Genomic DNA, 27,645 nt, shown 5'->3' on the forward strand with positions numbered 1-27,645 from the left:
GCACTAGAGGGGTTGTATTGCTGTGACTCTACCAGCAAATTTAAAGTGGTACATTTTCTGTAGTGTAGACAAGCCCTTAGTTTCAACCAGAGATAGGCAAATATGGTCAAAGATATTTGTGAATATTCTTACAAAGCAACCCACTGGCTCCTGTTCCCTGGGAATTGTACCCACTTGTCAAGTCTGGACTTCAAATTTAGATTGGAAGTTCTTTGGGGCAGAAATTGTCCCTTATAATATGCTTGCCCACCATTTAGCAATATGAGGCCCTGATCTCATTTGAGGCCCCTAGGCTCTTCCAGAATAGTTGAAGTAATAATAATCATAATAAATAATAGAACAGGGTAAGCAAAGTTTAGTTCACAAGAACATTTGTGGAAAACAAAATGAATTCTAGCACAAGTTAAATATTCACTGGCGTATTGTATTAAAACACTGCCATCACAATTTTGACAATTTTGTATATAATATGGAAAAGGGACACCTCTTCCTGTTCATAAACTGTAGGTCTTCCAATCAGAGAGGAGAAGCAAATGACTTCTAACTTATTTATACCATGTGATTGGCCCCGTAACCAACAGGGACTATTAACAGCCACAGTTAGTGAACAACCCATAAAAAACGTATGTTTATTTGCATACACTATTTGAATAAAGGTGAAGAATGAATAAAACTATGAAAAATCACATCTTGTTCATCGATAATTTACAAAAAGAACAAAGTGGTACATTTTAACAAATCCTCCACAGTACATAGTTCATCCAGCTCTACTTTACGCATCAATACAGAATGCAACATTAACAATCATGAGCCCAGCAAGAGAAAAGAGATTTCCATTTGACAGGTTGGTTATTACCTATCACAGTGAGACATGCTTTTTTTTTTTCTGGGATCACAACAGTTGTAAAATCATCCTTCCCCAAAAAGCACAGCATAGTGACTGGGACAAACATTGGCATAGAAACAAAAAAAGTTGGATTATTTGTCAGTTGCTGAAGGTGAGAAGAGGGAGTCTCCCAGGTACATTCACAGGGAAGAAAACACATTTTTCAGTTTGACAACAGATCTGATATCAGTAGTACCACCACATGAAGAACATTCTCTGGGCATCTAAGTTAGCTGCTGACTTACTCTTCCCAATGGGAAGTTTCTTTGATTTTCCTGGCAAGCAGCAGAAGCCAACAGAAGCTTCTACATTATATTAAATCTTGCTTAGCTAGGTTATTCCTGAGGAAGAGGGCGCTGCAATGCCAGCAGCAAAACAAAGTCGCATCAATGAGATGGACTTCCATTTTTCATTTTTTTCCACACAAGGAAGCATGTATCATTAAACCACTGAAATCTTCAGGTTTAGTTACTGCTTAAAAGACTATAATCTGGATGTGGTTTGCAGGAGGGTAAATGTTCAACTTTGTGTATGACATAGTTATCCCCTTTGAAATATATACTAGGACAAGTCCTGCTTTCAGTCTCTCAGAGAAAGATACTTTATTACATGCTTCCTAACACCATTGATTTGGGCCATATCATCCCTCTCATTAGTCTCCTTAAACATCACCTGGCCATGCAGAAAAATCACTTTGCCTGGAACTAACCAGCTTTGTGCTGCAGACATGTAGCAGAAGAATAGATGTATGCTGTACTGGGGAAGGCACATCCAGCAGTATTTATCATTCTTTCTTCAATCCTCACTTTTAAGCTTCACAGCTGTCAAAAAAACATAGAAATCTGTCCCTTGTGTGTGTGATGCATCATAATTCTTCTCCTCATAAGAATCAAGGGTCTTGGGCAGGGTCTCAAGCTCGCTCAGCCTCGAACTGGGAAACTGCATTTTTACATAAAACTTTTAAGTTAGCCTATAGAGCAACCTTTTAACTACTGAATCCCGGCTTTTGGGATCCAACTGGACTTCTTGGGTTACAGTGTTGGAAGGTGAAAGGAAAGGCTCACAGACAGCACTACCGGAACCATTTCCCGTGGAATCTTCATTCAGAAGGATGCTTTCCACTACAAGGATTTCTACAAAATTTTCTCACACCTGTAGTTCAATTTGGGTTTCAGCTTTCAATGAACTAAACAATACCAAAGCAAATTACACATGAAATTGGCAGCCAGACTGGAAAATGTGATTGGTGAAACTCTCCCAAGCTCCTCTCACCAAACCTCTTGTCAACCCAAGCTCCACACACTCATGATGCCAAAATGAAATGCCACTAACAATAGACTGCACCAGACCTTCACAGTTTGATTATATCTCCTCTTTCCTGCATGCTTTGACTGGCATAACAAAAGATGTTGACAGTAACATCTCTTTAGGATTCAGAGTTAACCCACTGATATAAAATGAGGCAGTTCACACCTCTTTGAGGGATTGTTTCAGGCTCTCTGCAGACTCAGACACACATAACTATATTAGTCTGCCTCCAGTTCACATTTTGAAAGCTAAATTTGCAACCCTGAGGGCCAGCATCTTGGGGCCAGATCTTTGTCTGGAATAGCTTCACTGGCATAAGTAAAGCGCCAGAGAATAAAACTCTTAATTTTTTTTTAATTGGAAGTTTTACTGTGAAGCATAAAATGAAGCCTTCAAGCAAGAATATCTGTCAAATTGAAACAAGATGGTCAAATCCAACTTCTGATTAAAACCACTAAGTTTCACATAAAAAACATGCAAACTCCAGCCCTCTGGAAAAAAATCCAGTCACCCCAATAAGTCAGAGATTCTCTTCTCTCTATATGTTTTAAACCAGAGACTGGAATTAATTGGGATGCTTGAGTTGACAGGTCCTAGATTTGCACATCTGGGGGTTGAGGGCAGGACACTCTCAGTGGAGGCTCCCAACTCTGGAATTTAGTCCCCCTCTCAGTCCAAAAGAACCAGAGTTTGTTGAACTTCAAGGCAATTGCAAAGTTTATCTTTTAACACAGGCCATGCTTAAAGTCATTGTTTGAGGGTGGTTTGAATATTATTAGCTTGGCAGGGAAACTAGTTTGTTTGCATTCACTAACACTGGCTGGCTGGCTGATTGTGGTGTTTTTATTGTAAACAAGTTGAGAGATTGATGATAGGCACATCTTATAAAGGAATAAAGCTCCTACTTTTATGAGGTTTTTAATGCAAAAGGAAAATATCAGCCCAGGTCTATTTGAAAGATCCAAGAACATTTTGACAAACCTGGTCTGAGCATAGTGTTTGTCATGAAACCCCAGAGCAGGGAAGTTCTGTGGTATTTTGCACTTGGTTCAGATAATTTCACACAGCTCAAAATAAAAAGAGTTTAGTCAATTTCCCTGGCTCCAGGAATGTCACACTGATTATGCTCATTGTACTTAGAGAGTGGTCAAACTAACTATGAATGTCCTTGTCTGTGGAGGGAGAATCCAGACTGATTCCCTTTTCTCTACAGAAAACAGATGCATCATCGTGATAACTTGATCGGGATGTTACATTACCCTGAAGTCACAGCCATGAGAAACGCTGGAAGAACCTGGCAATGGAATCAACCAATAACAAAAAAATCAGGCTGCCGAAAAATATGAAGCAATTTCTCTTTGCTAGTTTCCACTTAAGGACAAAAGAGTGGTTCAGAGGGCAGGTGACAGAGAAGAGTGCTTAGGTTTCCCCTCTTCACATTCTGAAGAACTTTGGATGGATGGGGATCTCTCTTTTCCAATGTATGAAGTGGGGGGAGGGGAGAAGAGGGAAAGTGGTGCTACTATACTGCCAAGACTCACTCACCATGCCCAATCCTAGAAAATTCCTCACTGGGCTAACAATCCAGAGATTATTTAGCTGTTCATTTATCGAGCACAGCAGTGAAACAAAATAAAATATAGAAATGTCAGTACAGTATACATGCAAGTGCCACCCTGTATTAGAGTTATTCAGAGCCTACAGAGAAAATCGTGTCATTCTCAAGATCTTCCACACAGTATGGAGATGAAAGTAAATTTGAATCTTAGATTCAATTGCTAATGAATGAAAACCAGCTACAGAGCTATTTCAAGCTGAGACAAGTTTAACATAGGTCCGTATAGTTCCTCCAGGATGAGTTGTTGTGTCTGAACCAGAAAGCTGCTAGTTACAGGCTTGTCTGAGGCAACGCATAGAATAAAGAAACACAACAATTCTAGTTACGGAATTCTGCTCAATACCACACACTTTTATTTCTCGATGAAGCAACTCCACAGTTTTCTAAAATGTAACCTTAGGTTCAAATTTCTTGGCTTTGAGACTTTTTTTTTAAAAAACTGCAATATTCTTTATTTCTCCACGACACCATCACCACTTAAGTTATTGATACATATTTACAACCATAATGCACTTAAAGCAAGGTTATTTTTTCTGGGAGAAATAAAATGTTCATACTTGCTGTTAGGGCAATTCCAAGAATAGCTCATGCTACAGTTTATGATCCATGGCATCAGGTGGATATCCCAAAGGAGCACTTTATAATTCCAGAAAGGGAATCCATATAAAAACAGTTTATGAGGAGTAACAAAATATCACAACAGAACTCTTTGTGAATGAATGAGCTACACCCAGGGCTCATCTACACACCACGGCAAAGCATGCCAGAGGGGTGTGATTTGTAAAGCACTCTAACATGCTGGACTCTAACTGCACCCTGCAAACTCTGCTGGCACACTCTAAACAGTCCTTACTTGGTGTAAACAGTTTACTTGGGGCTTGCCTACACTGTGTCGGCTACATTAACGCAAATAAGATACCTTTTAGAGCCAGTGGTCTACAAATCGCACCCCCCAATGCACTTCGCTGGCAAAACTGAAGTAGTTTACAGTTTGGTTAAAGCCACTGTGCTAATCCCTTCTGCAGTTCCGCAAAGTATTTATTTACAAGAAGGATATTTTTACTTTTTTTGGACACATTAACTGCCAACTAAAGGAAAGGGGCAGAAATAATTTTTAAAGACAAGAGGATATCTTATCTTTTGTAACAGTGTCACTTTGAATATATGTTGATAAGTGCATGGATACTGTGGAATAGATAACACATGGCATGCACCTCTTTTTTGCATCATTAACTACATATGCGCCAATAGAGACGGCTCTAATGCGTATACAAAGCTGTAATTCACTCTTGAGGCTTTTTTGTTATCATAAAACCAAGAGAGTGACAGCAGTTTGAGCAGTTTATGAACAGTAGCAAATCTCCAAAAAGGAATTTCTTTTTGAATACTGAACAGAAGAGGAAGGATGTACTGGATGGCTAGGAGGACTGGTATAGGAATATGGAACCTCCCATCTCCAGGTCATCAGATGAAATTCAGTCTGGTAACCAAAAGTCATCTGCTTTCTGACAGCTGGTTGGTGGTTTATCAGTGCTGGTGGTCCCAGTCCAAAGCATAATGAAATTATGTAAACATGACAATTCCTTTCCCAACACACACAATTAGAACCATTGTTGGCAGTGTCAGAAGAGAGGCCAACAATGTAATGGGGAAAGACTATGCTACTCTCCCACATCAGCCATTATTCTCTCCAAGTCAGGAATGAGGCACATTAGCTGTGAGTGATGTGTCAGGGCAGGGACCATCTCTCTGTTCTGTGTCTGTACAGTGCTCTGATCCCTGACGAAAGCCCCTGGGCACTACCATATTACAAATAATAAATAATAGTAAGAATAATTTTCAGGCAAGTTTGAGCTGTTGTTGTCCATACCACGTCTGTGCATAAAGGGTCTTATCTGGCTTCCGTTGACTTCAATCAGCTTTCAGAAGCCCCTACCCAAATCAACATACAGTATCAAACATATACAGTATTAGTAGATATAAGATCTCTCTCTCTCTCTCTCTCTCACACACACACACACACACACCATTCTGAAGTTTATTTTGACTCCCAAATCATTATCAGACATTCTTCCCCTCCTTTTTTCACACTGTTGTGTGTGTGAGAGAGGGGTAAGGACATTGGTATCCAAAGCCATGGAAGCTTAATCACCGACTGACACGCCAGTTACCGAACACAAGATTGATGATTTGGGTTGCTGTTGCAAGAGCTCAATGCCCCATTTTTTCTCCTTTAGAGATTATTATGGTATTAGCTTAGACTGAATCCCTGATTAATTATCAGTTCTATTTACAGGGTTGGCCTGATGTTCAACACCAATGTACACAAATGTACTTTGAGTACTTACTGCCTTGAGGATTGTGAAGTCCACCCCAACATTGCTTTTATCCTTCATCCTTTCTTAAAATGGCTTAAAAATGCCTTAGTTTCCTTCTACTCTCCTCCACATGCTTAGCACACCCTCCCCAAACCTGTTTGCCAATCCGTCTCTATCGCCTAGTGAAGCCACCTGCATACATGCCTTACTGGGTTACCATGTGATTGTATTACTGGCACCCTTGTCCTTCCTCACCCTTTTTTCTTGGTCTAACACCCTCTTGTGTCACATTGAGGCTGTGCATACTTTGGGGCAGGGAACATGGCATTACTTGGGTATGGGAGATGCCTAGCTCATTTTGGGGTGCTCAAAATTAATAATTGTCAAGTATTACACTATTGTGATTATTTATATTTATTATTAATAAATAGCATAGTTATACCATTTATTATTATAATTATTGATATATGTTATTATTTATTAACAACTGCTATTACTATTTCTTCTTTGAGCAACCATGACTCTTCAGCTAGGGCTCTGTCATACTACTGGGCTATCTAGTCACCAAACAGACCTTAGCTCTAAGTTAGGACTTATTCTACATTTTTAGGTCACATTAAACTAACCTCTAACTAAAACACATTAGTAGCCTCAGGGGAAGGCATATGCGCATAGAGGAGGTTGCTTTTGCCAGGGTTGGGATGTTGGGTAAACTGGTATTGGGAGGGGAAGATACATTGAACATGCACAGGGTAACCAATGACAAATTGTGTTATCATCTGCAGTTTCATGCATGTTCAGTTCAGTTACGGGTTTGATCCAATACATGGCTCCTTAGTAGCAATAAGGATTTTCCCTTTTCCATTAGAGAGTTTCAATCTGACTTACTAGTATTGACACATACATTATATTGCGAACACAGGCATTTTGCACACACTGATAAACACACACAAAAATTATGTGTGTGTGAGAGTGAGACAGACAGACAGACACACACACACAGAGAAAGTAAAATAAGAGGACTTTGTGTATCCTGCTATGCCCTTTCCACAAAACACAGGAATACATGAAGAATGGTAGTCTGACATCTCTATTGTCTAGAATGCTCTCGAAATTCAAGTCTTCAACACAACAGCAGAATACACCAAAACTTGAGTTGAAAGTATTCAGAATACAAACTGCCTGTCTCCTCAACAATACCTGAACATGTCCTACTTCTTGCAGACACCCTGACTGATCAATACTCACGAGTTATAGCCAGCATTGTTTAACATAAAAAGTATTTTTCTGAAAAATCATATCGTATGGTAATTATTGACTTGACAGCCCAGGAGGACTCTATGCATTCCATATACACATTTACACAATGTGCAAATTAAGCATTCTAATGACTAATACTATAATCCATGTGGTGAGCAGATCTGGGTTTCTTTTGCTATTAAACAACTTTTATTTTCCAGAACAAAATGTAACAACAGAATAATAATTAACAAAGTTGAAACATGTCAACTGTGTAAATGCAAATAATATATGTCTAATATATGTAATTCCTCCTAACTAGAGCAGTGGTTCTCAGCGTTTTTATACTGGGATCCTCTCTCTCATCTAGCCGAGATCAAGCCAGGACCCCATCCCCATTCAGCAGTATTTAAAGGGCAGGTGGCCGTGACCCCAACATCTGTTTGTAATCCCCCTGGAGATTGCAACAACCATGGTGAAAATGGAAGAAAACAGTATATGCGGCAAATGTATTAAATGTTTCTCTAAGAAACTGGACCATAACTGCTTAAATTCTAGCTGCTTAAACTCTGATAGGACCCTATACAATCAAGCAGATCTGTCAACCTCATATACCCTTCTGTAACATCTAAAGTTCTCAAAGTTCCTACTGCAATATAAAACTTTTAGATATTGTTTGTTTTGAAAAGAAAAATGGCCTGAGTTTTACTATAGTTAAATCTTTCAGATCCCTACTGTTAATAAATTTGGATCCATAGTAGTGACTGTGCTCATAATCAGATAAATTTTCCCTAATATTTCAACAAATTTCAAAGTTTAATACCGCAAATCAAAGCTTTTAAAAATTCATTTAAAAATAGCATTTTGAACCAACCAACACTTTGTTTAATCCATACTAAAATCATGCATAGGTCAGATCCTGGCCAGTTCTACAGCCCCTTTGCAGCACCCTGGTGGTACAAAACAGCCATGAAGCTGGCATGACTGGCTCACAGAGGATTCCTCCAGCATACAGAATGAACTGAGGATTTAGCCAAGAGAAAAGGAATGGAGTCGCCACTGTGCTCTGGTGAGCCCTCACCTGGCCCCTTTGGGGACCATCAAAACCACCTGTCATATTGTAAAGCAGCCCTAAGATTTCTCTAAATTGTGCTGGGAGCAGAATTGACTCCCTAAGTGACCCTAAGATCAGAGGAGCACAAAGGCAGTACTAAAACCACTGTTGTTTGCCTCCCTGTTCAGGACCTGCACCAAGCACAGCTTGGCCAGACCCAAGGATCAGCACTCTCGGATGCACAGTTTCACCCTAGGGTTTTGTTGTTTTTTTTTGAACAGCTGAGTTATAAACCAACCTCCAACGACCAGTCACCAAAGGGAGACTGTAACTGAAACACTGACAACAGCTTTTGCTATAGAACAGTTTTAATAGGCCATTGTGGTATTCATTAAGCTGTTAATAATAGATTGTGGCACAAAGCAATTTATCAAGATTCCATTGTAATTAAAATCTCTGAATATTTGGGCCATCACAAAACACCGACCTAGCCCTTTGCGCTTCTGAAATTTTACATTCTGATATGAATTCTGACTCTCTCTCCTTGGAGACCAGCAAAGAGTAGGTTGTAATTGATACATTTTTAATTGCAATTACATTATTAAAAGGTGTATATTTCAGTTAAAATAAAAAATGGGATCCTCAGCAACCCTCCTTGTCCCTTTATTATTCAGTGGAAGGGTTTGCTTTTTAATGCTTTTAAACATAGCTGCATTATTATTGCGAAAAGGGTTGTTGAAGAAGAAGTGCTATGAAGAAAGTAGCTACACACAGAAATTTCACAGAATCTGGTGTCACCAGGTTTCATAGTCAGAGTCCACATAGAAGTTGATAATTTTGCCACTGAGTTCAGTGGAGCCAGGATTTCACTCCCAGATTTTGAGACCAGAAGGGACCATTATGATCATCCAATCCAATGGGTCCCAGTTGTTTTATATAAAGCAACTGCATTTTCTCTTTCCTGGGGACTCCCCATTACCTCATCTCCACCTCCCTTCCCCTTCTGAGCCCTCCAGCCCCCTGCTCCCCACTCTCCTCTCCTCAGCTATCCAGATCTCTGCTCCCCATGCTCCTTGCTCAGCATCCCCCAGCCCTCTTACTCTTGCTCCTCCAATCCTGACCCCTCCTGCCAGGGCCAGCTCTAATTTTTTGCCACCCCAAGCAAAAAGAAAGAGCACCGCCCTGCCGTAACCCCCCCCGTGAGTGCCGCACCGCTGAACCCCCCCCGAGCGCCCAAGCACCCCAGCGCCATGCCATGCCACCCATGCCCCTGCCCCCTCCAAGAACCACGCTGCCGAAACAAAAAACAAACAAAAAAACCCCCTCCAGCGTCGCCCAGCCAAATCAAAAAAATGAGTGCCGCCCCACCCCAAGGTGCTGCCCCAAGCACATGCTTGGTTGGCTGGTGCCTGGAGCCGGCCCTGCCTCCTCCAGCCTCAGCTGGCCCCCCTGTCCCTATGACCAGGCCAGGATCACTTCCAGGCTGCTGGCCGTCTGCTCATGCACTCAGGTCACTTCTGCTGCTGCTGCCTGAATCCTGGTCCTCCACAATGCTGTCTGCCCAGGGGAAGCGACAGCGTGAGGATGAGCAGGAGGGAAAAGTGCCTCCAGGCACATGTGATTCACTGATGGATTTAGACTCACTGATCTAGTCTGACCTCCTGCATAACACAGTTAGGGTGAGCAGATGAGAGGGGGAAAATATTGGGACACATGGGAGCAGCGAGAGGGGGAAAAAAAAAGGCCAAGTAAATAAGGCGAGTGCAGCCGGCGGAACGAAATATCGGGACAAATTGCGTCCTGACCAAAGATCAGTTGGAACCCGGGACAAACATCTAAATATCAGGACGTTTGGTCACCCTAAACACAGTCTGTAGAATACCATCCAGTGATTTCTTCACCAAGCCTAATGACTTCTGTTTGATTTTTTACAAAGAGATCCCATCTCAATGGAGAGATTTGAAGTTGTGGAGAATCTACCACATCACTTGGTAAATTATTCCTAATGGGAATTACCCTCATGGTAAAATCAGACCAAATTTTTCTGCGCTCCATTCTCATGCACAGGGAGCCCTCTCCTAGTCTGGTATACTTGCACATCTAGCCCCCAGAATCCTGGTGCTTGCACTCCTTTGGTGCAAGCACCAGGGGAACTATTGAACTGCTAAAGGTGTTAAACATTTCCAGGAGCATGTTAGTAGAGCCACTCAAAAAATGAAGACATATTTTTGCAAAAAATTTCAAAGCTGATTTTGTTTCAAAGTGTTCAAAATGGACAGATTTTTAATCTTTTCTACTTATTTTGCAATTCCCCTTCCCCAAAATTTTTGGAGCATTTTTTTTATTGAAAACACTTATCAAAAGAGTTATCAAAAAATCTTTTTGACTAGGTTTTTGGTAAACATAAAATTTTGATAACCATTTCTATAAGTTGATATTAAATTTATAAAAAAGCAGCTAAATTTTTTGACAATGTCAACTATGGGTGAAAAAAAGGCAATTTTCTGACCATGGAACAAAAAAAAGTTTTTGTTTACAAGATTTCCAGTGGCTCTGGATCTAACATAACCCACATCCTTCTGTACTGATTGAGAGAGTGGAACCAGCACTGACATTGCAAAATGCGCAAAACCTGCAAGTGTAGGTGTATTAGCTATTCTCCAGGGAGCTCCTCCCCGCATCGCTGAAGGCATCTGCTTTCCTCTTTAATACAAAGACAGTCAGAAGCCTTCATGGACAAATTGCTTCAGTCGAGTACAAAAAAACAGCATAAGCAGGTAGAGACAAAATCAGGGAGGCTAAGGCACAAAATGAGTTACATCTAGCAAGGGACATAAAGGCAATAAGAAGAGGTTCTATAAATATATTAGGAGCAAGTGAAAGATGTAGGAAAATATAGGTCTATTATTTAGTGGGAAATGAGAGCTAATAATAGATGATATCAAGGCGGCTGAGGTGTTCAATAGCTAGTTTGCATCAATCTTCTCTAAAAGAGTTGTGACCAGGTACTTAACACGATTAATATTAACAACACGGGGGAAGGAACAGAAGCCAAAATAGGGGAACATCAGATTAAAGAATATTTAGATAAATTAGATGTATTCAAATTGGTAGGGCCTGATGAAATTCATCTTGGAGTACTTAAGGAACTCACTGAAGCAACCTCAGAACCCTTGTTAATTATCTTCAAGAACTCATGGAGAACGGAGGAGATCCCATACGACTGGAGAAGGGCAAACATAGTACCTATCTTTAAAAACAGGAACAAAGAGGACATAGGGAATTATAGTCCAATCACCCTAACTTCAGTGCCTAGAAAGATATTGGAACAAGTAAGCACCTAGAAGATAACAAGGTAACAAGTAATATCCAACATGAATTTGTCAAGAACAAATCACATCAAGCCAATCTAATTTCCTTCTTTGACAGAGTTAGTGGCTTAGTGGTTGGGGGGAAGTAGTATCCATGATATATCTTGATTTTAATAAGGCTTTTGTCACAATCACACATGACATTCTCATAAGCAAACTAGGGAAATGTGGTCTAGATGAAATTGCTATGAGGTAGGTGCACAACTGGTTGAAAGATCACACTAAAAGAGTACTTATCAATGGTTTGCTGTCAAACTGGGAGGACATATCTAGTGGAGTCGAAGAGGGGTCCATCCTAGGTCAATACTATTTCATACTTGCATTAATAACTTGAATAATGGAGAAGAGAGTAAACTTATAACATTTACAAATGACACTAAGCTGGGAAGGGTTGCAAACACTTTGGAGTACAAGATTAGAATTCAAAACGACCTTGACAAATTGGAGAACTGATCTGAAATCAACAAGATGAAATTCAATAAAGACAAGTGCAAAGTATGACACTTAGGAAGGAAAAATCAAATGCACAATTACAAAATAGGGAATAAATGGTTAGGCAGTACTACTGCTGAAAAGGATCTAGGGGGTTATAATGGACCACAAATTGAATATGAGTCATCAATGTGATGTAGTTGTGAAAAGGGCTATTATTATGGTGTGTATTAACAGGAGTGCCATATGTAGGACATGGGAGCTTAATCCACAGCAAAAGAGATTTAGGTTAGATATTATGAAAAGCTTTCTAATTAAAAGGGTAGTTAAGCTCTGGAATAGACTTCCAAGGGAGGTTGTGGAATCCCTGTTATTGGTTAGACAAATACCTGTCCGGGATGATCTGGGTTTACTTGGTCCCGTCTCAGCCTAGTGTGAAGGACTAGATCAGTGGTTCTCAAACTAGGGCCGCTGCTTGTTCCGGGAAAGCCCCTGATGGGCCGGGCCAGTTTGTTTACCTGCCATGTCCACAGGTTCGGCTGATCGCGGCTCCCACTGGCCACAGTTCACGACTCCAGGCCATTGGAGGCTGCAGGAAGGCTAACGTAACATAGGCCAACAATCAGCCCTGAGCTGGTTACAATTTTGGTCGCTACTGACCTAAGGGTGGATCCAAAGTGGTGACCTAATGGGATAAAATGGGATTTTGTCTATATCGTATCTCTGGGATTTCAGAGGCTTGACCGATTTAGCTGTCTTCTCTGAAATCTCCAGCAATTATGGAAATTGATTGAAGTCTTCCAAAAACCATGAGGACTTCACTAAAAGTTAGAAAAGAATGTTGCATATGCTAAAACAAGCACTATTGGCTTGATTCTGAGAGATGCTGAGCATCCGTAACTGCCATTAATATTGAATGTGATCTTTTGTGCCATTGGATGCATCCTATGTAGAGGCATTATATTTTGCTCATGCATGCAGATAAATCTGATGATCTAAAAGGTCTTTATCATCTTCAAGAGAAAAGATGGTCTTGTTGTTCAGGCAGTGGATGGAGATATAGGTTCAATTCCCAGACCTAGCACACACTTCCTGTGTAACTTTAAGCAAGTCACTTAACTTTTCTATGTCCCAGCTCTCCAGCTGAAAAATAGGGAAAATTACATTTCCCTATGCCATAGGCATGCTGCAAGGATAATTCATGAATGATGATGGCATGCTCAGATATTAGGGTATGGAGACCATGTAAGAAGATAGAACTGTTATGATCGTATATAAAAAAACAAGAGTCAGGCAATAATTCATCAATAAATGTGGATTATCCACTATCTCCTTGTAACATTTTTACCTAACGTACACTATCCCCCCATTTAATATAAACAAGCTCATAGGTGTCTAATCCTTCCATATGCTATCTCCTAAGAACAATATTTACTTTTTAACATCTGCACTGCATTTTCCACAGTTCAAACACAGATATGGCTCCTGGAATGTACACAGAATTTAGCAAATTTTTAACTAAGCTTTCTTAGTAACCATATAGTTTTCCCCTGACAAGGATGGGATCAGACTTCTTCAGTAGGATTTCCTCTGCTCAACTAATTTCAAGCAGCTCTGGAAGCAAATAGTTCATTAGGTCATAAAAAAGAAAAGCTCACGGGAATTGATGCAGAACGGTGAGAAGGGAACAGTGTGCACAGTAATTAGATTTTCAGATGATCCCTCTTGCCCAGTGCACATGCGCAACCTCCTCGAGGCCCCAACACACACTTACACCCACATACCTTACTCTTAGTAAACCATTTAGTAAAGCTCTGCATATAGTTCTCTGGGAATCAGAGATTAAAGATGTAATCAGGTCATGATTTCCACAGAAATATATTAAAAGATGCCTTACAGTGCATTATTATACCTTTAAGGCACTAAAAACTGACAAAGAACAATATACTCCTCTGGAAGCTTTTCAACATTTAGTGTCAATTATCCTCAAAATTCAGCTTTCAATGCCACAGGTTTCACCTGGTCTCTTAGTGCTGTTCTGTGGTTGGGGGTGGAAAACTGATGGATCTCCACACTTGGGAATTCCCCCTGCTTGAAGGAATCCTTGGGTGGCATAGACACAGCATAGCCAACAGCTGGGCTGTCCTCTACTCAGCACCTGGTGTAAGGTGTGTGTCGTATCTGGCGAAAGGGTGGGGTGGGGAATTATACCCTGGCAATTCCTGGATGATGAATAGCGCTTTGTGGGATAGAGCTAGCACAGTGCGCAGCCATAGGGCTCCTCTAAACTATAGTAGAGGCCACACCATTACTGGCAGCTGAAAATGGCTTCTCTGTGGTACCTCACCTTGGAGACTGCCGTCCTCCTTTTATACCCAGAACATGTAAAGCATAAGTAGAGGTTGTACAAGCTTCCACTATACTTCGATACATCTCCACCCTGGCCTGCACTTATGGATAATGCATTCAGCATACCTAGTAAGTCCTTGACCCTCAGCCAGACTGAGACTCAACCACCCAACAAGGGTGATGATAAACATAAATTCCAGTGATGATTTTGTCACCTGTTCATTAGGAACTGGATTGAGACTAACAAGACCCATCAGACGGTAATGACATTTGGTCATTATCTACCAAGCATGGATTTGACAACTATGACTTATTAATTTTACATTATACTATGCTGCTAGAAAAGTAGGACACACTTGGAGAAATGGAAAGAGTTATGCATTTTAGAAATTCAATTCTTCAGGCAGGTTTACTTTTGGTTGCAGCTTCTATGAAACTCATATTCAGTTTAAGGAAGTCCTTGTTTCAAAAGCTGTTAATCTTTTAAATTTCTCTGTTGTGAAGATTAACTAGTTAATATTCATAAATCCTTCAGAAACCTAAAATTGTTACATATGAGCTAAGTGTTGTTGTTATTACTAGGGACTAAGTGAAATCCTCGCCTCACTGAAGTCAATGGGAGCTTTGCCTTTGACTTGACTAAGACCTAGATTGTATCTTAAAAGGGGGTCTCAATTTTGAGGACAGTGAAAGGCATATTTTAGACCTCTCCGCCTGATATCCTCTTAAAATAACAGTTCCCCCTGTGACAGTGTACCCCATAAGGCTTTATGGAGTGGGGGTGCTCATAAATGTATGTATGATATAATTGGAATAGGGTTTTGCTACATGTAAAGGTTATGATCTACTGGTTATGTTCATCCTAGTTGTATGCAGGCACCATTTGTGTGTTCAGAATTATGAACATTGGCTGTATAATTGCTTGATTTCAAGTAGCCCTTTTGGTCACTTCCTGGGAAAGGAATGTGCAAATTAAGTGCTCAATCCAGAAGCACTTAACAGACAAAAGAGCTTGGAAGACTCCAATCCACATAAGAAGTCTACCTGAAGACATTCAAGGTAGCATGTGGGTAATGACTGCTGCCTGCAGGTCCTGAGTCATGCATGGACATGTGTCTTGCCCATGTGATTCCAAATCTCCGTTTTGTGACTGGATTATACACAGGGTGAGGAGGTGGTCTCCACCCACAAGAGAAAGTCTGTTTAAACCCCTGGGAGACCCATCCATTTTGTCTTCAGCTGGCTAAAGAAGGAGCCTCTCCACTACCCCAGGTACTTAAAGGGAACTGAAACAAAGAACAGTAACTGCAGGGAGTATGAGTGATTGCTGGACCCAGGCTAGCCTGTAAAAGGGAGCATTCTGGAACTGGTGAGGATCTTATCTGTATTCAGTTTGATTAGACATAGATTTGCGCATTTTATTTTACTTTGCTTGGTGACTTACTTTGTTCTGTCTGTTGCTACTTGGAACCACTTAAATCCTACTTTCTGTATTTAATAAAATCACTTTTTACTTATTAATTAACTCAGAGTATGTATTAATACCTGGGGGAGCAAACAGCTGTGCATATCTCTCTATCAGTGTTATAGAGGGCGAACAATTTATGAGTTCACCCTGCATAAGCTTTATACAGGGTAAAATGGATTTATTTGGGTTTAGACTCCATTGGGAGTTGGGCATCTGGGTGCTAAAGACAAGCACACTTCTGTGAGCTGTTTTCAGGTAAACCTGCAGCTTTGGGGCAGGTAATTCAGACTCTGGGTCTTTCTTGAAGTAGACAAGAGTGTCTGGCTCAGCAAGACAGGGTGCTGAAGTCCTAAGCTGGCAGGGAAAACAGGGATAGAAGTAGTCTTGGCACATCGGTTGGCAGCTCCCAAGGGGGTTTCTATGATCCAACCCGTCACCTCCGCCACCCCCCCATGAATTTCTGTCAGTTCATCTTTTAGACCTTTCCACCAATACCTATCTAGAGTTTTACAATTACACTGCAGAAGTAAGGACTGGGATACATTTCTTAGAAAGCAAATTGTTATGTGGATATGGATAAGCAATATCAAAATACTAAATGAAAAACCATCATGTATTGAGACAGCCCACCTACCAAGCCTCTAGAAATATACATATCTTGTTATAAGGATGAAATTCACCTCTGTGCAAAACGCCAGTGCAAGGCAGTTGTACTGCTAGAATCCCCCTTAAGTTCTCAGAACATGTCATAAGGGTCCATAGGCCTTGTGCTGGTTCTTCTGCAGAAGGATGAAGTTCTTCTGATGTAAATATAAGGAAGCAAGTTTCTTATAATAATTTGCATCCTTGCATGATTTTAATGTATTGTAATTAAAATTCCCAATATGTGACACTAAAATGTTTCTATACACAAGCCAATGAGTACAACCATCCAGGACTGAAATTATTTTACTGACCACAGAAAAATAGTATGTAATTAAAATGACATCTGCAGCACTACCCGATGAGATAAGACAAAGTGACATCCCAGATCTCATATAAACGGTAAGCATATTATTAGATCTAAACCTGGCTGTAAAATTACTATCTACCCAGTGCAATTATCTTCAAGCATTGTTTCATTTATTGATATAGCAATGGTGATAACAGGCTGACTTTGCTCATCACGTTATTTTTTAAGCCTTCCTTTCCCATTTATTCTTCATGCATGTTAGTTGCAGGTGGGAGAAAAACATGCTCCAGCTGAATCACTTTTGGGGGGCACTTAGTTGTTTTACAGTTTGTTCCAAATGATGTTTTTCAGCAAAAATTAAACAAACAACATTTTAAAATGGAGATGAAGAGGATAAAGATGCAAACAATGCAACATCTAAGAATGGGGCGATCTAAAGGTCACCTACTGGACAAATGCATCACCGTGAGTTCTATAACATGGCTCATTGCTATCATCCTTAATACAGAGATGCAAACCAGAGTCTACAGATAAAAACCTGGCCTCACTGAAGTCAATGGCAAAACTCTCATTGACTTCAGTGGGGTCAGGATTTCATGACAAGTCTTAACTTTCCATGCTGTAGTCTTTGCAGGTCATATTTCCATATTGACATGAAGGCCAGCTGCATTCATCTCCATTTTCTATATAAATTAGTATGAGGTTTTTTGGTTCCTGGAATGTTACGAATGTTGCCTGTATCTGGCAAAATTGAGTGGCAATCTAGTCACAAAAGAGTCAACATTTTCAGAAGTGCCTAATGATTTTGGGTGCCTCTGTTTTTGGATGAATACCCTGAGACACTTAAAAGGTATTGAGGCACCAAACTCTACAGTCACTTTTCAAAGTCTTGGCCAAGTTCTTGAACAATAAGAACATCATTACCAACATTTATAAAAGTTACCATGGGACAATTTTTCAAAGTAGGCAAGAGCCTGGGTGGAGGTAGAATTACAGCCAGCAACAGGTTGTGTGTACAAATGAATAAATAAATAACCACTTCCTACTAGACCTTACAGAATTTGCAAATGTACCCTGTACCGCTATCTGTATAAGCTCCCCACTCTGCTCCAGCCCTGCCCTGCTCCCCAGCCTCCATCCCTGCTTCACTAATGGGACTCCGAGCCACTATCACAATACAAATAAATAATAAACACCTTCCACCTTGCTACTAGACATTCCAAAATTTGCAAATATACCCTGTCCTGCTATCCCCACAAGCTCCCCACTCTGCATGAAACTTTGAGCCAGCACGCATCATATCTACAGCTAGATCAGTACGGAGCCAGTCACTCAGGCTGTGGTCTGTGTTGGAAGTGGTGACTCTATAGGCAGATCAGCCACACCACCTGAAAGCAAAAGCACCTATACAACAGCCTAAGCCAGCAGCCATGTGCCTCATCTGCATGAACCAGACATGGACATTGATTGTGGTAGGGCATACTTTGGGGTAGGGAAGAGTGAAAACAAAGGATGCGGGGGGTGGAGGGGAGAGGCATGCAGAGGCAGAGATGGACAGGAGGCTGATAGCTAGAGGGAGAAGATGGAGAAAGAGGAGGAATGGCCAGAGGAGAAAATGAGGAAAAGGAAAATAAGACAAAAGCATAGCAAACATAAGAATACAAGACAGAGCAGGAGCGGTAGAGTCGAAAGGAGCAGAGCACAAAACAAAATAGAAAATATCAATATCTCTGAACACTGATCTGTGTTTTAAATGCATCTCTGATATACCGGTGAGTAGGCTGAAATCCATTATTTTCTCAAAGGTGGCATTGCAGATGTGGGGTTAGGCTCTCTGAGAGAGATGGTTGGGAGGACCTGTTGTTCTTGCATACGCCATAACCCCAAGTGTGATTTGTTTTCCTCCCATTCAATTTATGTCAAACCTGGATACTGGATACGGCACCTCCTATATTTCAGAATTAACAGCTGGCTAGCGTGCATGCTCTGTCAAACTTTACAGCCAAATTAAGTTATATGGGAAAAAGAAGTCTGTTTCCTCCAAAATAGAAATCTGTTTACATTCCTCATTTCTGTCTATAAATCTAGAATTAAGGGGTCAACGTTTTGTGAGCCTAAAATGGAGCCCATGTTAACGAACAGTCCAAAAGGAAGAAAGCCTGAAGGGCTTGTCTATGTTCCAAATGTTTTTCAGATTGAGAACTGAACTGTTCCTTTTTTATAACGCCCAGTGTCTACACATACTCTACAATGCCACAGTATTAGATAATTAGAATAGTTCCATGTCTAGATGAAAAAGAAACAGTCTGAAAAGTGATGGGTGATAGCTGATTTGGTTGAATTAATAAATACCTCTTGGTCTAGAAGCTGGGCTGGAAATCTCCTGAGATCAGGCTCCTTATGAGTAATTTTGTACTTTGTTGTTTTAAACAGGGCAGAAATACTAAGACAGATGCTTTTCTTGCAGTATTTCAGTAGTTCTCTTTTCCCCTGCCCCCTCCGCCATACACACACACACAAAGAGGGGCAGAAGCATGTAAAAGTTAGACAAACAATGTCACCAATATTATTCTGAACATTAAAATCAGGCTGGGTTTGCATTTTAGACCAAGGGGTGCGTGAGTTCTGATTTTATTCAAATATACTTGCCCATCCTTACATTTATTACAGAGATCCTTACCTCATTTACATCTTGCTGGTCTCTCAAGGCAATCATATTCTTAATGGCTTTGATAAAAAATCCATTCACCTCATCACGACGCTTGTTTGGCAAAATCCGGGACAGTGGGATCATTAGGAATGGAAATGCAACTGTAAGAGATTATTAAAGAGAGAACATTGAAGTTAGGTGTGGAACACTTATCTCCTCCATCTCAACTTTATCTGGGTCCCCATTTAATAGGCTGTTTTCATTTTATACCACTTATTTCTCTTATTTCATCCCTCCATTACAGACTGATATGGCATATCCTCCAGCCTATTTTGGCTAGGAATCTCTTGTTAGTCACATGCCCTCTAAAGTTTGCTATGATTTGCAGTTTTGTCCCATAGTATAAAAATTCAATGTGACCTCATAATGCTGGAGCATCATGGTGAAAAAAGGAGATTTTCCCCCTCCCATCCCTCAAATAATTAAATCTGAGATTTTTAATCCTACAAGCTAGCCTGGTAGGGTATGGAGCGAACCCATGAAACTCTAGAACAGTGTTTCCCAAACTTGGGATGCCACTTGTTTAGGGAAAGCCCCTGGCGGGCCAGGCCAGTTTGTTTACCTGCCGTGTCTGCAGGTCCAGCCGATCATGGCTCCCACTAGCCACGGTTCGTTGCTCCAGGCCAATGGGAGCTGCTGGAAGTGGCGTGGGCTGAGTGATGTGCTGGCTGCCGCTTCCAGCAGCTCCCATTGGCCTGGAGCAATGAACCATGGCCAGTGGGAGCCACAATCAGCCGGACCTGCGGATGCGGCAGGTAAACAAACCGGCCCAGCCCACCAGGGCTTTTCCTAAAAAAGCGGCGTCCCAAGTTTGGGAAACACTGCTCTACATAGATGGTAATCTATCTCCCATTTCCTGTTCCCTGTCCATGTATAGGAAACTGGTTGCCTACTTTACTCTTTCTACTACACACCCTTTTACAGAAGAGACCAAGGCAGAGGGAACCTGGAAGCAGGATGTCACTAAAACGTAACCAGGGCCCAAGGATGCACTCAATCAGTGACTAGAAACCTGAAGTATTGCACTTCAGTATAACTAAGCTGGCAGTGAACCATTACCCACTAGGCTATCAAACAACTCCCTGTTTGGCTATCACAACAGTGCACCATGAGCTAACTAACTAATTGTCATAACACTCCTGTGAGATCAGCATGCAAGCCAACAAGCTGTTGTGAATCAAACTGTGTGATGCACTAGTGGCAAGAATAATGCTGAAGACCAGCCTTCTCCATGCACACCCCCCACACGATGCAGAAACTTATTTTCTTTAATGGAGGACTCGGCTTACGAAAGCCTTATTGATACCTGGCCCACTGAAGTCAATGTCAAAACTTGCATCAAGTTCCATGGTGCCAGGATTTCACACAAGGATTTTACAGATACATAATTCCCAAGGGAGACAGCTACATTGGTGACAGTACTGGTGCAATCTGCAGTGCAGACAATGTTCAGATGAGCTCAGGAACTTTGTACCATCACGTTTTCTAACCCTACTCTGAGCAGGTCTAAATAACAGGATGGTAAAAATGAATGAACCCTGTCAACACTACAGCTTCTGCAATTATGTTTCCTAATTACACCTCTACCCCGATATAACGTAACCTGATATAACATGAATTTGGATGTAACACAGTAAAGCAGTGCTCGGGGGGCGCGGGGGGGCGGGGGGGCTGCACACTCTGGCAGATCAAGGCAAGGTCAATATAACGCGGTTTCACCTATAACGCAGTAAGATTTTTTGGCTCCTGAGGACAGCGTTATATGGGGGTAGAGGTGTATCTAAGTACAGACAAGGCCTTAGTTGCAATCAGCCTCAGCTGGACTAGAATTTATGACCTAAGGCTTTATATGCCATTACCAGACCCATAATGCATTCCCTATTTTTTCATCTCAAAATAAATACATTCTTTTAATGGCCTCCTGTATCAGCATTTATCATCTTCATCCTTTACAGACACCAGACAGACAGCTGCTCTTTAAATTATAATTTTAAGGATTTATATTTGGACACACTTATCCCCTCACCTCATCCCCCTTCTGTATGATTTTGTTGGGGGTGGGCTTTTTATTCCTACCAAGTAAACAGAGGGTATTCAAACTGGTCAAGCCAGGGTCAGCTCCAGGCACCAACGAAGGAAGCAGGTGACTGGGGCGGCCAATAGAAAGGGGTGGCATGTCTGTTCATTACTGGGGCGGCACGTCCGGGTCTGAGGCTGCAATTCAGCGGTGGGTCCTTCACTCCCTCTCTTCCTCTTCAGTGGCACTTCGGTGGCTGCTCATTTGCGTATTTCTTTTTTTTATTTTTTTTTCTTCGCTTGGGGCAGCCAAAAAGCTGGAGCCAGCCCTGGCTCAAGCATGGGCCTTATTAAGAATCTGTCAGTAGCCCATGGACCACACTTAATTCACACAACATGGATTACATTGCAGTCACTCAGTTTCACTATGGAAGTGTAGCTCACAGAGACTACAGGTGCCAGAAGACTTCCACTCAGATCAAGGTGAAGCATTCCCTTTTGGGACACACAGCTCATCAGGAAATATGTTCACAATGAAGATGAGGATGGATGCGGGCCACATTGAAGAAATCTACTGGGTGTATTTGATGTGTGGGCTGCACTGTGAATACCTCTCAATCAAAGACTTCAGCGCATCTTCCTGCTCCCACTTCACAAAGGTTTTGTGACTCAGGAATCATTTTTTAAATAAATAAATAAATAAATAAATAAATAAATAACTAGACAGACAAAGATGGGCTATACTTACTTATTAGAATTAGGATGGGCCTAAGCATTGAAAATTCAAAGAATTTTTTGCAGTTCTTAACAAAGGTATCATCAGGATTCTTCTGAGAATCCACGTGGGTACCGAAAGCCACACTAGCGACGACATCCAAAGTGAAGCAGCCGTAACTCCTGCATTGAATTTAAGAACAGGACCTCATTAGCTGCTTGTTTGCATCTCCATAGAATCACAGAAATGTAAGACTGGAATGGACCTCAGTAGGTCATCTAGTCAAGTCCTCTACACTGAGGCAGAACTAAGTACTATCTACCCCATCTCTTGAAGGTGTTTGTCTAACTTGTTCTTAAAAACCTCCTATGACAGAGACTCCACAGCAATTTGATCCAGTGTTTAACTACCCTTAAAGTTAGGAAGTTTTCCTAATGTCTAACCTAAATCTTCCATGAAGCAATGGGCTTAAATTGCAGTTTGTCCTATCCTCAGTAGATAAGGAGAACAATTTATCATCCTTTTCTTTATAACAACTTTTAGGTACTTGAACACTGCTATCATGTTCCCCCCTCAGTCTTCTCTTCTCCACACTAAACAAAATCAATTTTTTTAATCTTTCTTTGCAGGTCGTAGTTTCTAGCCCCTTAATCATTTTTGTTGCTCTCCTCTGGACTTTCTCCAGTTTATACACATCTTTCCCAGAGTGTGGTACACAGAACTAGATACAGAGCTCCTGCTGAGGCCTTACCAGTGCTGGGGAGAGCGGAAGAATTCTTGCTTACAACCGCCTGCTAATACAGCTCACAATGTTCGCTTTTTCTTTTCCAACAGTATTATATTGTTGACTCATATTTAGTTTGTGGTGCACTATGACCCCCAGATCCTTTTCTGCAGGACTCCTTCCTAGGCAGTCATTTCCCATGTTATATTTGTGCAGTTGATTACTCCTTTCTAAGTATTGTACTTTAAATTTGTCCTTATTGAATTTCATCCTATTTATTTCAGACCATCTCCCCAGTTTGTCAAGATTATTTTGAATTATAATCCTGTCCTCCCCAAAGCACTTGCAACCCCCTCCAAATTTGGTATTGTCCACAGACTTTATAAGTCTACTCTCTGTGCCATTATCCAAATTATTTATGAAGATATTGACTAGGATCTGACCCAGGGCAGTTTCCTGCAGGACCCCACTCAATATGACCTTCCAGCTTGACTGTGAACCGTAACTACTCTCAGAGTATGGTTTTCCAACCATTTCTGCACCCAGTTTATAGCAAGTTTGTCTAGACTACATTTCCCTAGTTTGTTTATGAGAAGGTCATGTAAGACAGCATTAAAAGCCTTACTAAAGTAAAGATATATCATATCTACTGATTCCTCCCTACCCACAAGGGGTACCCCTTGTTATCCCCTGTCAAAGAAGGATATTACATTAATTTGACGTGACAAATCCATGCTAACTATTACTTATCACCTTATTATATTCTAGGGGCTTACAACATTTATTGTTTGAATATTTGCACCATTATCTTTCCGGGTACTGAAGTCAAGCCGGCTGATCTCTAATTCCGTGGGTTGGCCATATTCCCCTTTGTATCAATAGGAACTACATTTCCCCCTTTCCAGTCCTTTGGGATCTCTCCTGTCCTCCAGGAGTTCTCAAAGATAATCATTAATGGCTCAGAGATCTCTTCAGACAGTTCCTTAAGTATTCTAGGATTTACTTCATCAAGCCCTGTCAACCTGAAGACATCTAACTTGTCTAAATAAATCCTAACGTGTTCTCTCAATATCTGCTTCATAAATATCACATTATATCTTTTTCCCCTTTGTTTTTTAGATTTGGATCAATTTTCATTAGATTTGAGTTTCACCTACAGCAATTTTTTTCCTTATTCTTCTAACAACAAAGGCTAAATGCTATTAATAATAGCAGCTTCCAGTCTCTTCTAAAGTTCATGTGAGAAATTTTACTATTGTTTATAAAACCCTTTTGGTTAGGAACTGTACTCCTAAATTATAGAAAGAAAAAAAAGTTTCTTTATAAATGGCTATAAATCAAATGCAGTATGTCAGGGGTTCACAAACAACTATCAAATTATTCACAGCCCCCATGTCATCTTATGAAAGACTAGTTTGATTCTAGGTATCAGATTCTCTAGTGTTTTGACCACGAAAAAGCTGCCTCTTTAACTCAAATGCAGATCCCTGTCTGTGAGAATGTTCCTTATAACTCTGCCAATAATTTCTATCCATATATCGTACAGCAGCATTTCTCAAACTGTGGTTGATGGACCACTGATGGTTTGCACATCACCAGGGACTGAAGGGAACCACAAAGGAACACAAAGACATTGCTGAGAAACTAAATTATTTCTTTGCAACAGTCTTCACTGCAGAGGATATTAGGGAGATACCTACCCTGGACCTGCTCTTTCCTGCTAATAAAGATGAGGTACTATCAGAGATTAAGGTGTCAGAGCAGAGGTACTGGAACAAAATGACAATTTAAAAAGCAACAGATAGTATACCTCCAAGGATTCTGACATTCATCTAAAAAATGACAGCACAGAATTAAAAGGGGTTCAGAGGAGAGCGACGAGAATGATTATGGGCATGGGAAAACTATCACATGAAGAGAGATTGCAGAGACTGGGATTGTTTACCTTAGAGAGAAGATGAATAAGAGAGGATATGATACAAGTATATAAAATAACTATATACTTGTAGATTAAATAGTCTAAAAAAAGCAGATTGGGAGCTTCTGTTCTCCCTGTCTCATAACATAAGAACAATGGGACATTCAATTTAATTAAAAGTTGGCAAATTCAAAACTGATAAAAGGAAATATTTTTTCACTTAATTAGACTGTGGAACTCATTGCTACAGGAAGTTAGTGAGGCCAAGAATTTTGCAAGATTCAAAAAGGAATTGGACATTAATATGGATAACAAGAATAACCCAGAGTTGTAATAGTCAATGCCAACAAAAATTTTGAAAGGGATATTTAACCTCATACTTCAGGGTTTATGCCAATCTCTGACTATTTAGAGATGAGGATGAGAACTAAAGTTGAGGCAAATTATCCTACAACTGCCTATCTTGGGGTTCCTTGCCAACTTTTGATGCTGGCACTGTCAGAGACAGGATACTGGACTAGACGGGTCTGATCCAGTATGTCAGTTCCTGTGTTCATATGTTTCTAAGTGAATGTTTCTATTCATAAATGAATGAGGACAAGTTATTTACTTGTTCTCATAATATAAGAACTAGGGGGCACCAAATGAAATTAATGGGCAGCAGGTTTAAAACATGTAAAAGGAAGTTCTTCACACAGTGCACAGTCAACCTGTGGAACTCCTTGCCTGAGGTGGTTGTGAAGGCTAGGACTATAACAGGGTTAAAAGAGAACTAGATAAATTTCATGGAGTTTAGGTCCATTAATGCTATTAGCCAGGAAGGAAAGGAATGGGTCCCTAGCTCTGTTTGTCAGATGGTGGAGATGGATGGCAGGAGAGAGATTAGGTTCACTCCCTCTGGGGCACCTGGTATTGGCCACTGTCAGTAGACAGGATACTGGGCTGAATGGACCTTTGATCTGACACAGTATGGCCATTCTTATGCTCTAGTGGACTACAGGGAGCTGATTGGACACAGATTGATCTCTCTCTCCTTTTTGTTTTCAGCTGTTACACTTCATTAAAAGATAGCTACAAATACCTTAGATCGGGGTCCCCAACGTGGTGCCCGCCGGGCATCTAAGCGTGCCCGCATACTGTTCGGCGGACAAGCATCCGTCGAAATGCCGCCGACAAGCTGCATCATCCAGAGGAGTCGCCACCGAAATGCTGCCGATTTTGGATGATGATGCTTGTTGTTGGCATTTTGGTGGCGATGCCTACTGACGTCGCTTGTCGGCAGAATTTCGGTGGATGCCCGTCTGCCGTCATGGTCTTCTGTGGCTCATCATCTGGCTGCCACCAGACGAAAAAGGTTGGGGACCACTGCCTTAGATACTTTCCTAAAATTACTTTTCCAAATAAGCAACTGCTGCCACAGGGATGTTAGGGTACATTTACACTGCAAAGAAAAACCCACGGCTCTGCATTTCAGAGACCAGGTCAATTGACTTGAGCTTCTGAGGTTCCGTTGTAGGGCTAAAAATAGCAATGTATTCATTCCTGCTTGGGCTGAAGACTGGGCTCCAAGACCATCAGCCCTCACCAGATTTCAGAACCAGGGCTCCAGCCCAAGCAAGAACATCTATGCTGCTATTATTAGCCCCACAGGCTGAGACCTGCGAGCCCAAGCCTGATTGACCCAGGTTCTGAGACTCAGCACCATAGTGTTTTATTTGCAGCACAGACATACCATTAGAGTGATAATGACTGCAAAGGAGAGGTGTCTCATCAGACACACTCAGCTTTAAGCTGTGATCCACCATCCGAAAAAAACTGAGAACTCCTTTTGTAAAGTAAGTGTGTATTTAAGGGAAGCATGACTATTCACGTATTTTGAAAAGGTGGTTCTCATTTGTAGTGTGGTGAACGTACCTTTGGATATCAAAAGCCTTGCCAGAATCTGCATACACCTTCAAGTTACTCAGCAGGACATCACATGCTTGGTTTATTAGTGGAGTCATCTGAAAAGGAACACACATAGCATAATAAAAAACCCTAATGATTTCCTCTATATTAGTTACAAACAGTAGATGGTACAGTGTTCACAAGATCTTCTGGATCAGTGGATGAGTAATTTTTTCAGAGGAAGAAGGAATCTTGGAGGGGGGGCAGACAGCCCTTGTTTCTCAGGGCTAGTCTACACACTAGAAGTACTACAGCTGCGCCAGTGCAGCACGTCTAGTAAAGATGCTCTGTGTTGACAGGAGAGAGCTCTCCCGTGAGCATAATAAAACCACCTCCACGAGAGGCAGTAGCTATGTCATTGGGAGAATCTCTTCCGCCAACATGGCTGTCCACACCAGTGCTAAGATCGGTGTAACTGACGTCACTCTGGCGGTGGCTTATTCACATCCTGGAGCAACATAAGTTATACCGACATAAGTGGCAGTATGTACAAGCTCTCAGTTCTGACCACAAAGAATATGCCAGCTCCACCAACTGGCTGCTGCACAGCCTAAACGCAAGCCAGGAAATCCTGACTGAATGTTCACAGAAGCTGGGTTCCTGTCTAGCTTTGGTTACAC

General features: G+C 41.1%; 1 protein-coding gene across 2 annotated transcripts in view; it reads right to left on the reverse strand.

Annotated features, from left to right (window-relative positions):
- TBXAS1 (thromboxane A synthase 1) overlaps window positions 1–27,645 on the reverse strand; it is a 357,796-nt gene that overhangs the window by 101,724 nt on the left and 228,427 nt on the right. For both annotated transcript variants that reach the window (XM_075068946.1, XM_032781962.2), the window contains 3 exons: window positions 26,993–27,081; window positions 22,470–22,618; window positions 19,676–19,806 (listed from right to left, as the gene is read on the reverse strand). In XM_075068946.1, coding sequence (XP_074925047.1) covers window positions 19,676–19,806; window positions 22,470–22,618; window positions 26,993–27,081 — 369 coding nt within the window. The remainder of the gene's footprint in view (window positions 1–19,675; window positions 19,807–22,469; window positions 22,619–26,992; window positions 27,082–27,645) is intronic.

This window comes from Chelonoidis abingdonii, chromosome 1 (genome assembly GCF_003597395.2).
Source record: "Chelonoidis abingdonii isolate Lonesome George chromosome 1, CheloAbing_2.0, whole genome shotgun sequence".
Lineage (NCBI taxonomy): Eukaryota > Metazoa > Chordata > Testudines > Testudinidae > Chelonoidis > Chelonoidis abingdonii.